Source organism: Centropristis striata, chromosome 12 (genome assembly GCF_030273125.1).
Source record: "Centropristis striata isolate RG_2023a ecotype Rhode Island chromosome 12, C.striata_1.0, whole genome shotgun sequence".
NCBI lineage: Eukaryota > Metazoa > Chordata > Actinopteri > Perciformes > Serranidae > Centropristis > Centropristis striata.
Window position 1 is genome coordinate 33,354,451 of NC_081528.1, and position 18,312 is coordinate 33,372,762.

General features: G+C 36.7%; 2 protein-coding genes and 1 pseudogene across 4 annotated transcripts; 1 reads left to right on the forward strand and 2 right to left on the reverse strand.

The window, feature by feature from the left end:
• Positions 1 to 949: 949 nt before the first annotated feature.
• On the reverse strand, positions 950 to 4,746 carry LOC131982270 (tubulin alpha chain-like; annotated as a pseudogene).
• A 1,425-nt stretch (positions 4,747 to 6,171) lies between these two features.
• On the forward strand, positions 6,172 to 10,845 carry pdzd11 (PDZ domain containing 11). 3 transcript variants are annotated; one of them, XM_059346476.1, is made up of 7 exons: positions 6,172 to 6,308; positions 7,939 to 8,046; positions 8,451 to 8,591; positions 8,720 to 8,818; positions 9,446 to 9,506; positions 10,504 to 10,526; positions 10,593 to 10,845. In XM_059346476.1, exons 2-7 carry the CDS (start codon positions 7,954 to 7,956, stop codon positions 10,638 to 10,640), a joined length of 465 nt encoding a protein of 154 aa, XP_059202459.1. In that variant the 5' UTR covers positions 6,172 to 6,308; positions 7,939 to 7,953; the 3' UTR covers positions 10,641 to 10,845. The 3 variants fall into 3 exon arrangements, with proteins under 3 accessions (XP_059202459.1, XP_059202458.1, XP_059202461.1); XM_059346475.1 differs by having other exon boundaries at positions 10,601 to 10,845; XM_059346478.1 differs by having other exon boundaries at positions 10,504 to 10,845.
• Positions 10,846 to 12,801: 1,956 nt separating this feature from the next.
• Positions 12,802 to 17,958, reverse strand: stard14 (START domain containing 14). The gene is made up of 6 exons (XM_059346474.1): positions 17,562 to 17,958; positions 17,314 to 17,461; positions 16,007 to 16,110; positions 15,751 to 15,868; positions 15,603 to 15,655; positions 12,802 to 14,045 (listed from the first exon to the last, which is right to left on the reverse strand). Exons 1-6 carry the CDS (start codon positions 17,733 to 17,735, stop codon positions 13,839 to 13,841), a joined length of 804 nt encoding a protein of 267 aa, XP_059202457.1. The 5' UTR covers positions 17,736 to 17,958; the 3' UTR covers positions 12,802 to 13,838.
• Between the last annotated feature and the right edge of the window lie 354 nt (positions 17,959 to 18,312).

An 18,312-nucleotide genomic window follows, 5' to 3' on the forward strand; every position in this document is an offset into this window, starting at 1 on the left:
GATTTTTTTCCTTCTTCTTAGACATTGTTTTGCAATCAAGTTGTACTTTCAAATTTACTTTTCAACTTCCCTCTTTCATTGTAATCCATAAATACATTTAAAAATGTTCACACCTGACCATTCAACTTGTGATCATGTTGAATTTTGAGTTGATTTTTTTCACACTTTTGAAATAACTGAAAATCCTTCCAGCCATCTATGTCACTTTACACCCACATTTTGTGCATGACATGCTTTTAAAAATCTGTCTTGTGTAAATAACGTGTAAATAAAATGAAAAAAGTGCCTGCTTAATGACATTGTAGAAAAAAAAGTTTATAAACTCTGCAAAACTTGATGCAATGCATGGCATTAATTGTTGTGCATGTTTTTCCTCAAATATCTATCAAATAGCCTGGATTTTCATTTCTCACTAAATAACAGTTTTAGAATTTGCATGTTTATTATTATAGACCAACAAAATTAGTCTCAGCTTTTGAAATGCCTTCAGTAGAAATTGTAACTTTGGAAAATCTAAACTTACATTTTAAAATTCTTAAAAAAGACTTATTTGAGTGAAGTGGTATTGTAGTTATGGGATTGTGAACCATCGCATGACTAACATGATGATATTAACCCGTTTTCTGTAAAAAAAAAAGTAAGTTCTAAAAGCAGAAATCAATGTGAATATGGTGAGATATGCCTTAATAAAAATAAAGTGACTTAAACTACAAAATATAACTCTTTTTTTAAATTAACTGTACTGTAGACATTCTGCAAAACATGCTATGTTCACTCAGTTATACAGTTGTCTTTTAAAATCATGTCTATGACTGGATTTAGAATTTCAAGATTTTGAAAGACTAATTAAACAACTACTGATTTTCCTTCATCACCCAAAAAGAACAAAGTAATAAAGACTCAACAAACAGATGCACAGCTTCATATGCCACAGGAACTTTATTTTATCTAGAACAAAGACCTCGCTGTCACAGGAACTTGACCACAAACAGACATTTCAGGAATTTTATTCAGAACATAGCTAAACTGGCATTTTACAGGACAAACATTGAAATGTATTTAAAACCACACTGAAATTATCATTCCTGTTAAAATAGTAGCCTCATGTTCTTTCTGATACTCCTCACCCTGTTCTTTCCCCTCACCCTCAACAGATTTAACTCCAACCTCCTCATAATCTTTCTCCAGAGCTGCCATGTCCTCTCTGGCCTCAGATAACTCTTCCTCCTCCATACCCTCACCCACATACCAGTGAACAAAAGCCACTTTCTACAATTCTATAATTCTACAATGTCATTTAGCAGACGATTTTATCCAAAGCGACGTACAAATGAGAGTAATGCAACACAAGCAAGGATGAAGTCAAGAAACATAGCCAGAGTAAGTGCCGAGGGTTAAATTTGAGTCCATTAGGAGTCAAGAGCTTTATAGGTCGCAAGAGCGGTCAGTGCGATACTTGTCGTAGTCGTCAGTGTAGATCAAGAGTGAAGGTGTTCAGTAAGGAGTTGGTCTTCAGTCTCTTCTTAAAGATTGAGAAGGACTCAGCAGAACGGATGGAGTTTGGAAGTTTACTTCAGAGGCAATCCAGCAACAGGTAGCAAGGTCTTTTTGATGGAAGTTCTTTCCTTTTTTGTTTAAAAGGATGTAAAACAACATTTACAAGACACCTAACATTCCTTTCAATTCCTATTAAAAACAACAGAGAGAGAAAGAGAAAAAAAAGAATCTAATATTTTGACTGCGTCTTGCCCATGGTTCAATCTAGGTGCATTCCACCACCAGGGCACTACAGAGGAGAAGAGTCTGGTTTGGGATGCAGAGGCCTTCAGCGGTGGAGGAGCCAGACGTCTTTCACTGGAGGAGCGTAGTGGACGGGAGGGTTTGTGAATCTGAACAAAGGAGTTCAGATAAGAAGGGGCTGTGCCCGTTGCTATTTTGCAGGCAAGAGACAAGGCTTTGAATTTGATGCGGGCTGTGACCGGGAGCCTGTGCAGAGAGATGAGGAGCGGAGTGACATGTGCTCTCCTGGGCTGGTTGAAGACCAGACGAAGTGCAGCCGCGTTCTGGATCATCTGCAGAGGCTTGGTGGTGCAGCAGGAAGACCCGCCAGTACATCAGATCAAACCTGTGATCAAGCCGCGTCCAGGCCTCTGAAATGGCAGTGGTGCTACTCAGGCCCTCTGGACCTTGGCCAGGTCTCCCCCAGGAACTACAGTGGGAGGCTGGTAGTTGATGCCCACCTTGAAACCAATGGGGCACCAGTCCACAACCTGGATGGTGTGCTTGGCAAGGTTATAATAGTTTTGGATTTTTCATTAGTTTTAGTTTTAATTTCGTTGTCAATTCTTGTTTTCAAATTCAGTTAGTTTTAATTCGTTTTTAGAGTGAGTTTGCTAGTTTTGGTTAGTTTTATTTTTTGGAAAATGCTAAGTTTTAGTTTAGTTTTTATTAGTTTTAGTGTTAGTTTTTTTGTAATGGGGTATTTGTTGGGTGCCAGATTCAATAAGGTCACAATAAATGTTTCCTTTATTTCCTTTGTCTGATCCATCTCAGCCCCAATAAGTTTATTAAGTCATAAAACCAGATAGATGAAATAGATTTCATATCAACCAAAAAGGTTTACGTATGAAAAAAGTTGACAAAGACGAAAACTAAAGACATTTTCACTATAATTTTGTCAGGCCTGGACATGAAGGAGGACTCAGATGCAGAGCGAAGATCCGTGTGGACTTTATTAATCCCTCTTAACCTCAGGACACGGTGATTAAATAAATGGCTATGAAAATTATCCTATGAGTCAGGGGGACAAAACAGCTGACACAAAAGGAAAATAAACCAACAGAAAATCACTCCAATGGAAGGAAGAAAAATGCGAAGGCTAAAGGTACAAAACAAAAGGCACTCCTAAAAAACAGAGGCTAAGACTAAATGCTACACGATAACAAAAAAAAAGAAAACTATGAAGACAAAATCACTCGCCTGGAGGAAAAGAATACAACACTTCACGGTGAATCAGAGACAAAACTTGGACTGTGGTAACTGGCTTGGGTGATCGACAGGAACGAAACACTCTGGCACAAGACAAAGGGAGACGCAGACTATAAGACACATGAGGGCAATGGGGAACAGGTGGACACAATCAGGAATCAGGGAAGACAATCAGACTAGTGACACCAGGGGAAGGGCAAGTGATCTGAAACGAGAGGAGAGTTAATTTTCAAAATAAAACAGGAAGTCACAAGACAAAATAAAACCCCAAACTATCGTTTTTTTTTAAAACTCTCGTTTTTATTTTTATTTCAGTTAACGAAAATGTTTTTTCAATTCTAGTTTTCATTATTTCGTTGGTTTTCGTTAACTATAATAACCTTGGTGCTTGGTCTTAATGATGGTGATGGCAGCATTAACATCTTTGGGCACCACAACACCACTTTATAAAAGGCAACAGGCCATGTATGCGATGGTGATTTCCGACACTGTTAACTGCTCATAGTAAGCCTTCTCAGCAGAGATGACAGGGGCATAGGTGGCCAGAATGAAGTGGATACGTGGATACGGCACCAAGTTGGTCTGGAACTCTGTCAGATCAACATTAAGGGCACCATCAAAAAGGAGGGAGGCAGTGATGGAAGACACGATCTGACTCACCAGCCTGTTCAGGTTGGTGTAGGTGGGACGCTCAATGTCCAGGTTCCTGCGGCAGATATCGTAGATGGCCTCGTTATCCACCATGAAGGCCCAGTCAGAGTGCTCCAGGGTGGTGTGGGTGGTCAGGATGGAGTTGTACAGCTCCACCTCAGCTGTGGACACTTAGGTAACTGGGTAGATGGAGGACTCCAGCTTGGACTTCTTGCCATCATCTACAGACAGACGCTCCATCAGCAGGGAGGTGAAACCAGAGCCGAAGCTGTGGAAAACCAGGATTCCCTGAAGACCAGTGCACTGGTCCGCCTGGAGACAGAGTGCAGTAACATAGTTTAGATGATGAGAATCACTTCGGACCAATTAATTTATTAACTAGTATAACACAGTAATATTCAATTTCTTTATAGTTCTTCACAAGAAAAAACAAAAAAGGCCTCTTCACACTGACCTGACACTGTACAGTAAACTGAAGATAGAGTCAAAGCCACAATTTAACCGGCATTTAACATTCATCTTAAATAGGTTATAGTGTCATTGTTAACTCTGGGTCAATGTTACTTATCTTATATTTTTTATCTTATATGACAGTTGTTGCTGGCACCTTTATTACCTTTATAAAAATAAACATTAACTCTATGAGCTAGTCAACCTACAAAATAAATGTTCTTTCTTGTTTGGTGAGTTTAAAATCCCTGCTAGTTATTGTCTATAACCTTGTATTAAAGGCGGAAATCTCAAAGACAGTTCTAAAGACCTGGAAAAATTAAAAGCAAAATATCTGCACTGCTCGGTTAACATGTGAGAAAATGAACCTACTTTTTCATATGGAAAATGATTTGGTGCACTCTGGTGTCACAAATGTGAACTGCATGATTTAAGTCTGAGTTGATAACATTCATTACAAATTCTAATTAATCATAGGCTTAAAGTACCCCTCCTGCTGTGAAGCGACTCACCAGTTTGTGGATCCTGTCCAGCACAAGGTCAATGATCTCTTTGCCAATGGTGTATAGTCCACAGGCGTACATGTTGGCAGCATCCTCCTCGCCAGTGATCAGCTGCTCAGGGTGGAACAGCTGCCGGTAGGTCCCAGTTCTCTATCATCTGAGGAAATAGGTTAAATAAAACCTTACCACAATCAAACAGCAACTATTTAACAATGTTAATTTAAGAATTGTAATGGGTTTATTGGTGCAGCCTTGCAGTAAGGAATTACAGTAATCTAATCGAGAAGTAGCAAAAGCATGAAATAATTTTTCTGCATCCTTTTGGGACAAGGTGTGTCTATTTTTTGCAATGTTCCGTTGGTGAAAAGGCAGTCCTTGAAGTCTGTTTTATATGGGAGCTTAATGACGGATCCTGATCAAAGATAACTCCAAGATTCCTTACGGTGTTACTGGAGGCCCAGGTAATGCCATCGATGGTAATTCAATCTTTAGATAATGAGTTCTGGAGTTGTTTGGATCCAAGCACAATCACTTCAATTTTATCTGAGTTTAACATTAGGAAATTGGGGACCATCAAGGTTTTTATGTCCTTAAGCCATGCATATTTAGCTAGTTGATCAGTTTCTCCCGGCTTGCTTGATATATATAAGTGGGTGTCGTTAGCATAACAATGAAAGCTAATCAAATGTTTTCTAATAATATCACCTTAAGGGAGCATGTAAAGTGTGAATAAAATTGGTCCAGGCACAGAACCCTGTGGAACACCATGGTTAACATCAGTGTGCACGGAGGATTCACAATTCACATGAAGAAACTGGGATTGGTCTGAAAAATCACAAACAAAGTAGGCTACATTTTTACTTGAGTATTTTAATTTTATGCTATGTACTTTTTACAAGTGTGTTTATTGGATTGTTATACACTTCATGTATTAAAATAAAAACAAAAACAAAAACAAGTAAGGTACAGTACAGAACATTCACTAAATACAGTAATGTGTAACTTTACTGTAGTTTTCAAATGGCTATGCAAATAGTAGTAGGCAGATAGATAGATAGATAGATAGATAGATAGATAGATAGATAGATAGATAGATAGATAGATAGATAGATAGATAGGAAATATTAATCCATTGGGAAGGTTTCCTCAGGAAATTGCTCTTCCAGCAGCCTAAAATATAATCACCTAATAAATTAGGATAAATTATTATAAATTAAGCTAACCAGCAATATATAAAGTAGCTAATTACATAAAACTACATCACTACATCATCATCATAAACCATGTATCAAAAATGATAATCCATTAATATAATACACATTTTTCTGAAATTGGCCATTCTGCATAAAGATAGTTTAACTTTATCTTATATTTCTTTATAGATCTTGAATCCTGAATTTCGATGTACTTTTACTTAATTAAACTTGTGGATGATTTACTTCTACTCTCACACAAATATTGCTACTTTTATGTTTTATTTTTAGGTAAAAGATCTCAATGGGCCTACTTCTTTCCCCTCTGTTGATTTATCATACCACAATTGCTCCACTGCAGTATAAAGCTGAACTGCATATTGGCGCCGTGACTCCACCCCACCAGTAGGTGGCGGTAGCGCACTGTGCAATCTTCGTTAATAGGAGGAAAAAGTGCTTGTTGCTATGTTGGCTATGTCGCAATGCTAGCCTATGGTTGCTACTACTAGCTTCAGTCTGACAGGTGAGATAATTTGCTGTCTTATGACAATCACTCTGCATTTTCCCTTCACATGTTACAGCCTGTATTCATCGTTATAGCTCAGCTTGTGTTAACAGTGAATGTTAGTTTAAAATGACGTGTGTTTAAGAGAGTAAAGTAGGCTCGTTTTGAAGTTAGCTAGTAAGCTAACTGTAGCGTTAGATAGCATCTTGTTTACATATGGCAGTGTGAAATGATCCTCTATCAGCTAAAGGACGGTTTACTTCATTTTATTTCAACTATCTGATCGAAATGTACATCAGTATATTCAGATTACCTGCATGCTTTGTGTTGTGTCAGCTGATTTACGGTCAGGAAACTGCTGAACGTACCGGGGGGCGCACTACAGTATAAATATACTCTGTTACACGTTAATGTCCTACATTCAAAATTGTAGTAAAGTAGAAGTACAGTATACATATCACCCTGTCACCCTGTTAAAATAATCGCCTAACTATTTTTTTCAAGTTTTGCAGGAAAAACTTCACCTAAAGTGTAACATATGCCATTTATTGATCATTTCACTCAAAAAGGATGTAACAAAAGATGACTATTGGCATAGTAATAACACTGTGTGTAAATTATGTAGCATTTTTTGAACATGCCTTTGTGACTTAAGCAAGATATGATATCACTTTATTTTGAAGGTGTCTACATAAGAGTCACACAAGCCTGTCAGAAACATGACTTGACAAGTATCATGAGCATTAATGTTACTTCAAAGTGTCATTAATGTTCACGACACATCCCATGTCATGTTTATGACACACGCTCATGTCACTCTTATGTAGACACCTTCAAAATAAAGTGATACCATATCTTGCTTAAGTCACAAAGGCATGTTCAAAAAAATTGCCTAAGTCACATTTTATTTTGACTTGGGCATAATAAATCCGCTTAAGTCACACACTTGACATAGGCCATTATCTTAAAGGGGTAAAATCACATGATCTGATCAACTGAGGATGTAGGCAATTTCCCCATAGGTGGCCGGCGTCATGAGGAGATGATGTAGGCAAAAAAAACAATTTTGGCAAAAAATGGTTTAGGCGATTATTTTAAAGTGTGATGATATAAGCATTAAAATATACCTAAAGTACTAAAAGTAAAAATACTCACCATGCAGAATGAGACATTTCAGAATCATATATATTATTGTGTTAATTATCGATGTATTAGTGTGTTTTTATCTTTTTAATTTTGCAGCTGGTAAATTTCGAGCTTATTATAATAACTTATATACTTCTGCTGGGTATCTGAACCTTCATTAATACATCATAATTTACATTCTGTAACAATAATATAAGTCTGAAAAGTAACTAAAGCTATCAAATAAATGTAGTGGAGTAAAAAGTACTGTATTTACCTCTGAGATGTAGTGGAGTAGAAATATAGAGTAGAATAAAAATGGAAATACCCATGTTAAGTACAAGTGTTTCAAAATTCCACTTGACTCAATGTACTTAGTTGTTTTCCACCACTGGAAGTATAATGTCATCTCTTGTTATGTCTTGTTCTCTTTGTTTGTTTTTATGCTGTAAAATTATTCATTGCCACTAACATAATATACATAAAGGGTTACTTTTGCAACGTTGTACTCTTCTGTCTTTAGGTGTTTTTCTAAACAATGGATCAGAAAATTCCTTATGATGACTACCAGCTCCCAGTGGTATTCCTGCCTTCTTATGAGAACCCACCAGCATGGATACCGCCACAGGAGGTACGCCTTATATTAGTAGAACCACAATTTCTGCTTAAATCCATATCCAAGCCAAACAGATTATTGGCTGATAATGGCCTATCACAGACATATTCAATTCAAATTCAAATTCAAAGAACTTTATTTTTCCGTTAGGAACTTCACATGTGGAGGAGCAGCAACAATACAACAATACATACAATAAACAAACACACCCACACACACATACACACACACACACACACACACACCATCAGCCCACACTAGACATATGGCAGATAATACAATCTTTGCTGAGCCTAGTGAAATAAATAAGTTACTAATACCTCCATAGTGGAGGGGCAATAAATAACAGTTGAAAAATAAATAAAAGTATCGAAATGGTATCAATATATATTATCAGCTTTTGCTTCTTACATTTACAGCGGATTCATCACCCTGACTACAACAATGAGCTCCCCCAGTTCCTGCCTCGTACTATTGTATTGAAGAAACCTCCAGGAGCACAGCTGGGCTTCAACATCCGTGGGGGCAAGGCGTCACAGTTGGGAATCTTTATATCCAAGGTGTGTGTGTAGCTCTGATGTGCAGTACAGCTTTAACTGGCATTCTTGCATGTTGTGCTGCTGACTAATTGTTTCCACACCATGTTTTCTAATTTCTGTGTGTATGTGTGTGTGTGATGTGTTGGCAGGTGGTCCCAGACTCAGATGCCCATAGAGCAGGGCTGCAGGAAGGAGACCAAGTGCTTTCTGTGAATGATGTTGATTTTCAAGACATCGAGCACTCAAGAGTAAGTCAGAGCAGTACTCTGAAGCTGAGATGCATGCAGATTTGAATCAACATATTATTTCACAGTATCTATCTACTACATCTTTTACTGTGAAAAGCTGGCCTCTGTTTTAGAACATGCCAGTTACATATAAGTTTGTCATGATACCAGAATTTTAAACTTTGATACAATACTAGCACGTAAAACAATATCTGATACCTCTTCCATTACCACAACAAAAGAAGTCCTTTGCGCACAAAACAGGACAAAAAAAATGATGATTTCTTTTTTTGTAACAGCCTGCACACAGGTTGAGGAGCAGCTGATTTGCTTCCCCATTGTTTCATCTGTGCATTGGGTTGAAAAAATCTTATTGTAAATCTCTTTTTATAGTATTGGTACTTTCAATACTATAAAAAGTAAAATTAACTGACTGTATCTTTTTCATCAGTGTTGTTGAAAAATTATTAGTTAAAATATTGGTTTGATACTTTTGACAGCTTTAGTTACATATTTTAAACCTTTAATTACCATCCATTTAACTATGTAAATATTCTTAAAAGGCCTCAATAAGTTAAACCCAGTTTTTTTAATAGATGACAGCCTTTTTATTATATTGTATTAAGTACATTCCTTCTTCCTCTTTAGGCTGTAGAGATTCTGAAGACTGCACGAGAAATACTGATGAGGGTTCGCTTCTTTCCCTACAGTAAGTCTCACTTTACGTACGACAATCTCTGAGTCTTGTACATCGAGCCTGTACACCTGATTTGACATGCGTGCTAATTTTTCTTTTACAGTGGAGCTAGAAATGATCTAGTCCTTTCCTTTGGTTTTGCATAGTGAAGATATTTTGAGAGGGAGTATACAGAAATGAAAATATTGCACAGCAATCTTTTATTAATGCAAAATTTCTGATTCAATTTTGGTTGGTTTGGTTTTGGTTGGTAACTTATAGAAAAGGAAATCAAACCATTGAAAACATTACATATATGCAGAGAGGAATTAGGATGAAAGAAATAAGTTAGTTAATTGTGGTTAAAAAATGCATGATTTGGTTTAAAATACAGAAAATACAGTACAGGCCAAAAGTTTGGACACACCCATCTCATTCAATGCGTTTTTCTTTATTTTCATGACTATTTACTTTGTAGATTCTCACTGAAGGCATCAAAACTATGAATAAACACATATGGAATTATGTACTTAACAAAAAAAGTGTGAAATAACTGAAAACATGTCTTGTATTTTAGATTCCTCAAAGTAGCCACCCTTTGCTTACTAGAATATAAGACATGTTTTCAGTTATTTCACACTGTTTTGTTAAGTACATAATTCCACATGTGTTCATTAATAGTTTTGATGAATTTACAATGTCAATAGTCATGAAAATAAAGGAAAAACATTGAATGAGAAGGTGTGTCCAAACTTTTGGCCTGTACTGTACATGTCAGATAATATTTTTTATATATTTGTCATTGTATTCCTGTCTGCTATCCAATGTCTGTGACTTATGTTTGTTTATGTTTAGTATTTCAATATTGATTGATTTGATTTGTCACCATAACAACAGGATGAATTATATTTATAGCAATGAAGACAAATAGGACTTTACTCAGTTTGTGCGTGATAGCAGATTACATGCTAAGAAACATCTGTTTTGAGTTTGTATAACGTGTTTTATCATCCCCCAATATATCCATCAGACTACCAGAGGCAGAAGGAGAGGACTGTACATTAGGTGGCAGCAAAGAGAAAGAGAGTGTTGGACAGCTGCGTCACTGCACGTCATTCCCCTCCTCCTACAGACTCTGGCCTCCATTCTGTCTCAGCTTCAAGATGACTGATGTATGACTAACAGCCTCATCCAAAGTCCTCCATGTAAGGACAGTAGATACTCTGTTTTATACTCGCCTTCCTCTCACACCCAGATATCTGTCTACTCCCAAATCTACTCTGATGAATCCTGCTGTATCAGGATGTATTCACAGGAAGTGAAGGAAGTTGTATTATAAACAGAAGCTCAACAGACATTTCACATTATTAATTATGAAACGATACATATTTTTCTAGTCAAGCGTAGCATTACAGACCCTACTTGGTTTAATTATGCATTGCCTTTATCCACATCTCCTCAACCCCTATAATTACATGTTTCTACTGTATTTTTAGACATTTTGATCAAGTACAGAGTAGCACTTGTGTGTACTACACATTTGCTTTGATGACACTGATGTAAAGTAGCGATGCATATATTATAAGTATAACTAACTGAAATTAATGCATTCCGATACATCAGCCAGGAAATAAATCCTGAAAGGTATAATCTTCAGTTTTTGTTTAAAACTGTTTGAATATGAGAATCAATTTACTAAATATCTACTTACTAGCTTTTCTTGGAGCTTTCACCCGCTTATCACAATTCCAATGTTTTTGCTTATGTTTCCGATATTGATAAACTGGCAACTGAGTGTATGTACATGTTAAAAAAATGTACATATGACTTGGATTTCAGTATGCACTGATACAAACGTGTATGGTACAGAGACAGCAGGGCCTTAGATGCTGTAAATGACTTCTGGTAAATGTCACTGATCTAAATATCACTGTGAATACACTGTATATCCAGTTTTTAATTTTTTTTAACAAACATGTCATTGTTTAGGGAATATTAAGTTGTGTAAATATATTTCAGTGACTGCTTTGTGGATTGAGCGTTACTTAAATACTGTCAAAGCATAGCCTGCTTCTGAGCTGAATGATATTGTAATTATTTAACTGTATATGAGTTGCCAAACTGTTTACAAGTATAACTTCACACATGCTGTTACAGTGCATAATAACAACATGTTGCACCTGCAATTTAATGGTAGAGCCTGTAAACCAAGACTCAAATACATGTCATTTTGTTCTCTCGGGTTTAAGATAAGCAAATACAAGCTTTGGAGAAAAAGTAAATGTGCACACGTACATTTATAGCAGCGATACTCAACTTGCTTTCCTTGTGGCCACCTTCACAAAATAACAGGTAATAAACAAATTGATATGTCAGATAAAAATGAATATTTAAAGGCCCATAGTTCATCTCTTTGAAATCCTTTATTTTTAAATTTACTGAATTATTAACAGATTTTAAATTAACTGTACACAAGAATTGACACAAGATCTGTAGGACAATTTAAATCAGATATTTTAATGCATTTAATAGCTGCAACTGGATTTTAGTTGTACATTTTTGTTGTATTTGAAGAGTTTCTACAACATAAAACATTGCTAGAAGCTCTTCCAGCATACAATCACTTAAATGTTGATATGATTCATAAACTGCACCCTTACAGGGACTGAGGTAATGGCATGTTTAGCCTGAACAACTGTTGAGGGATCCTCCCCTGTCCATTTTTTTTGTTTTTGATTAACAAACTGTGCTTCGATGCTTTTTATGCAATCTGGCTCCTTATTTACCAAGAGTACATAAAAAAAAGTTCCAGTGTGAATCTATTAATATTAATTTCAAATTACAACATTTTGGGTCCGCAGGCTGTAATTTGAGAATCACTGATTTCTAAATAACAGTTGTATTATATTGCCACTTCATTATGCTAGTATACAGCAAATACATTTGTTTGTCTGCAAATACTGTGCCTGCCTGTTGCAGCTCAATACTGTCCTATTCTTTGTGTACATTAACAATTTTAAGGACTTTTTTTTGGTTTTCCATCTGATGAAGTTTGTTTTTCAGTATTTTCCATAAAAGAACATGACATTGACATGTCATGTCACAATAAAATGTTTTGAACCACAGTAACCTTCTCTTTGTCTTTGTACTTGAAGAGCCTGAAGCAGCTGGAAATGGACCGGTTTGCTCTGGTTCAAGTAGCCAAACTTGTTCCAAACTTCATAGGTCGGTTTCTCTTGAGACCGATTGTCATCTTTAGAGGAATGAAGTCAAGACAGTAATCACCAAAGCATGTTAACCTCGAGGGTTTATTATTTTTTCTTTAAAAAAAAAAAAAAAAAAAGTCAAGACTGTAACATTCGACATCAAATATCTTAAGAACAAAACAGACCAGCTCAGCCTGCAGGGCTTCATTCCAGAGTCTTCATTCCGTCAGGACTTCATGTAAGCTTACAGAAACGTCAAATAAATAAATAAAAGATATCCTTTACGGTCACTACAGTCCTTCAGGTAAAGAGATGTTCAACTGACAACTTGCTATATACATTTTAAATGTTAATACAATCTAACTAGAGTTTTGATCTCAGAGATCAACAAGTGATGCCCTTAATTAGTGCCAAATACGTGGTTAGTCTGTTTAACTTAGAATAAGAATTACTGTATGAACCTTTGTACACGTCTGAATAAATACAATAAACCTTCAAACTGTCTTCCTGTGTTTTACATTGAAGTTACAAACAACATACCAACATGACTAAATAAAATTTCACATTTAAAAACAATCAGTAGCAGGAAAAACCGCCTCGCCCTTTTAGGTTTTTAAGTTGACTCATTAACATGAAACCTATTCTTTAACTGCAACTAGTCATTTAAAATGTGAGTTATAATTCTGATCTGACATTCAACAAAGAAAAAAAATAATTTCACTTCACTTTTCAGTACAAACAGTTATTCCTCTAATTTCCATTCACAGTCACTTGTAAAGACGACGCTTCGTTTCTTCATTTAAAATGTGCTCACGTAGGTTTTACGTAGCTACCCATTGTAAATATAGTGCTGTTACGACTACACATTCAAACCCAACACCTCTGAGTCTGTAAAAAAATTTTTTTTTAAAGCCTGGTGGCAAACACTGGAGAGATGTTTAGCTTAGTCAGTGAATGGCAATTTGATCTGTGCTCGTTTCCGTCTGCGGAGACAGCTGTAAACACTTCATGCTGTTGCTCATCCCAAAAGGCACACTGATTCAGATAAATATTCATGAGCATCAGGGTGGCTTCACAGAGTTGGAGGTCTCAAGTCTTGCTGAAATTGTGAGTATATATACAGTCCATCCTCCACTCTCTTCCTCTGTTTAAATGGGATTTAGCTGCTGTCTTCACTGTCCTCTGAGGCCACCTTGGAACTCTCATCCACGTTTTCTAGTGAGTCGCCCCTCTGTATGGACAGCTCGGCCGGGTCCATCATGGCCAGGTTGCTCTGCAACGGGAACAGCCAGGGCTTCTCGTCGGGATCGTTCTTTCGTTTCCACTCCGGGTAGTTCTGTCCCGCCTTGTGTACACATTTCATCACCTAGAAAGGAGCGGGCCAAGAGAGGAGACCTTTATCAGACAACAAGGGTCAATCCACACCTTCAGTCTCGGTCAACAAGGCTGAAGATAAAGCTGGTCACAACATAGTGAGTAATAGATTATGTGAGCAGATACACACGTCTAACTATTAACAGCTCTGACGTGGTCATATCAATATATAATAAAATAAGCAGAAACACATTACAGAGCACATTAATTCTCAACTCAACTCAGCTTTGACCGTTAACATTTTACTCCCCCCCCCACACACACACACAAGTCAAAGAATAAGGACCCATCCCCTTTCTTAATCATGACATATTTCACTTAAAACTTTCTACACCTTTTCTAAAGTCAAATTCGAGCACTTTTCCAGCCCTTACACCTGTGCTAAATTACATACTTATATACAGTACATTACAGTTTACTGATTATTTTACTTAATCAAGTGAAATTTGAAGTTATTGTGCTATAAACAACCAACATTATGTTTCCTGACACGATCTACGGATGGTTTAAGGTTCCTTTAAGCAAATTTGACATTGCTAGAGCATAGTTCCGATGCTTGAATTTGTTTTGTGGAACAAAATCAACTTAAAAACAGCCAGTGGAACTGAAATAAGCCTGGCTTATTCAGTAAAGTTGCTTCATGGAACAGGGCCCCTGGAATGTTCGACGGTGAAACTAGCAAATTGAAGACATCGCCCTGGTCTCTAGGAAATTTTGGTGGACCTTTTTCACTATTTTCAGACACTTCTGGACAAAACGGTTGGTTGATTAATCAAGAGAATAACTGACACATTAACCCACAGTGAAGATAATCATCACTTTAGAGCCCTACCCAAGTCCCTTAGATTTAAACAAGCGCTGAGACCGAGACGTCTCAACAAATACTTTACCAAATCTGCTTGAAACTGCTAAAATTAATTCTGTTAGATGTGCTTTCTTAATTGTCCTTATCCTTGACCAGCCTGGCTGAAATAAAGTCAATGATTTAACAGATGTAATATTAAATTTACTTATTGACTTGTGTTAACTAATTATTTTTTGTCTTTTGAGATGTTTTTGCCCTCATTTACTCCTAGGGTGATCTATATTAAGGATTATATTATTTTCCATTCTCATTTTAATGTTCACTCACTAGTTATCCAAAAGTTTTACCTTATAATAATGGTTTATTGTGAAATTGTAAACTAAAAAAACACTTGAAAGGGTAAAGAAGTTGTTTAGTCTCTCAATGTCAGCTTCTCACACGTCAATAAACTTTGGTCTAAATAGTTTTGATCTGCGGAGGATATGAAACCTGAGGAACGAGTTCTGCCGAGAGGGAGAGAGCAACAGCTTGAGCTGAGATACTCCTTTGTCAGCACTCTTACTAGGACAGGCACCTAAATTGGGTTTCTATGGTTACCATTGTCCTTTAAGACACATGAAACCTTCACTCCCTTATGCGCACACACACACACACCTATTACACACCTTTTAAATCACCTCTTAGTGCTGCTGTTGACTCGAAGTAAAGAAAAGTTTGACTGAAAAGAGTTTGTGACATACGTACCCGTGGAGCAAGAACTTGAGAAGCTCTGTTCACCACCCATTTTGGAAGAGAACCTGGAGGAAAGAGATAAAAAAAAAAAGCTCTAAAAATGTTCAGCAAGAATTCAGAATTTGAAACAAAAGAAGCGAAGTGTTGGTGATAGTCGTACCTTTGGGGTCAGCTTGTGATAGATATATGAACGTGCAGCTGTTTGGTCCTGTGGGTTTGATAAAATAGCCAGTGAGGATGGAGATGGCCCTCACCAGGTCCTTGCGAGGAGGGTATTTCTGGAATCAAAACAATTTACAGAAGAAAAATGAGTACTATTTTAACTATGAACACTTGATGTTGGACAACATGATCATTAAGTGTCAGAGTTGCACATTTAAAGGCAGTGGGAGTGTGAGGAGGAGGGGGTGGCGTACCGGATGTTTGACGGAGAAGTTCATGATGGTGTACTCGTCGTCTTGAACCTGCCATGAACGCAGACTCACCACGTCCCTGTTCTTTATAGGTTTGGGACAAAGCCCTGCAGAAAAAAAGAGACACAAAAATGTGGTTATATTGTGTTTCTTCATGAACTACTTCACTGCACACCTTAGACTCAACAAGTGCACCTTTGTTATGACAATAAATAAACCGGTGGAACAAGAGGGTGCTTAGTGTGGATTGAGAGTGTAAATATGGACAGAAGAGTTTGGAGGCTTTTGTTTTTATGACAGTATTGCTCAAAATGAAAGTGCATTAACAGTAATTATAATTTGCAAATTATGTTATTAAACTTTATATTCAATTTTGGCTTGTACAAGAATGTGCATTATTGTGCACATTTTATAAAAAGTATTTTGGTCTTATTTATTTTTAATTTTTATATTGAATATGTTGAGTGACTTTTAGTTGGTTGTAGGAGCACAATAATGTTACATGTTTTGATTCATTTTAATTCATTTTTATATTATCTTAATATGTATTTATACATTATATTTCTACATTTATTATGTGTTTTATTTCTCTGTATTTGTTTTTTTCTGTTGAATTATTTAAATTAATCAAAGTTTTTGAAGAAATCCAGGGTTAAAAGTTCTTTTATTTCAATAAATGCATGATGTTTCCAAAGTCAATTAGTAATCATGTTAAATGATTATGGTCTCAGTATTGACCAAAATATCTGTAATTATGACTTCTGCAATAATCAAGCAGCCCTCCTTTTATAGAACACAACTGGCCCCAAAAAACCCACAGGCCTACATATTTGCACCGATTTATATGTTGAACTGTCTTGAAATAGCACAAAAGTCCAGTATAAAGAATATTTTCAAAATAGCAATACAACTCTAAATATGCACTTTCCCTTTTTTTCAGTATTTCTTGAGCAACAGGTGAACCTGAGTCAGACCTGCACTGCAGACCAACAGGTTTATGATGGGACACAGAAAGAGAGAGAGAGAGAGGGAGAGTTTTGTTTTTATTTCTTCTTCTTTGCTGGGACGGTTAGATTGTATGAATGATCAATTGATTGTAATTAAATTATTGTAAATATTGCTTTCTTTTATTGTTATTAGTTTCTTTTCTTAATTCCTTTAAAATGAATAATAGAATTATAATAATTTATTGTAAATATTGCTTTCCTTACTGTTATCTTTTTTTTTCTGACGCTTGCTTTGGCAATATGTACAGTGTTATGTCATGCCAATAAAGCCAACTGAATTGAATAGAATTGAGAGGTCCTCACATGAGTAGTAGCCCACATCAGCATTAGCAGAGAGCCGAGCAATGTCAAAACTTTCCAACATGGCGGGATCCCACTTCTTACGGTACTGGCCGTCATGAAGGACGTCGTACATAGTGGCCGCTGAGACATCATTGATTGTCATCTTACACTAAAACAAACACACACACATAGAAATGTTATAAATAAAACACGGCAATGCCAAGTTATAGAGCTAATTGTTTATAAAGTTGGTGTTAAAGGGAACTTACCTTGATCTTGTGGACTTTTGGCACGTTATTTTTCTTTGTTGGTTCTTTTTCCAGAGTAGGATTTTCGACCCACACCTGCATCCCATTCTTATCATACTTGTTGTACCAGCTGTCCGTTGATAAACACTGCTTTCTGAAGTCAGCAAAGGCCGCATCGTCAGGTAAAAGAGACATATTGTAGTAATTTAAAACTCCAACTGTTTTCTTAAAAAAGAAAACTTTCCTTAGAATAAATCTGGCACGCGGTGATGAGCTGAGTCCGGTCCAGTGTGCGCGTGCTTGACCCGGTCTAGTCCTGAAGAGGTTTCTGCGGCTCTGTGCCTCACTGGAGGTGAATATAAGCGAGCTGATCACCAATCAAGTCCAGCAGGATTTCTGAAGTGTTGAATTCCTGAGTCATACCTTCAGACACCTCTCTCGCTGACGTCACAGCACTTCCTGAATCCAGGTGTGCTACGCAGGTAACGTAACGATGGGAAAAAAACATCTCCCACTGCCTAATCCCAGCTATAAATTGACCTTTACTATCACGAGGTCAAATAAAAAACACTGCTGTTATGTTTATTATCAGAAAGAGAGTGTGAAAGATACAAACTGCCACATATAGTAGGAAGAATGAACACTGTGGGCTGCTCAGGGGAGTGGGTGGGTGCGAATTGCGCACAGTATCATCACGACTATAAATGTAAAAAAAAAAAAAAAACATGGGAAAAATAATAATTAATTTTAAATTTATCCTCATGGCTTGGGG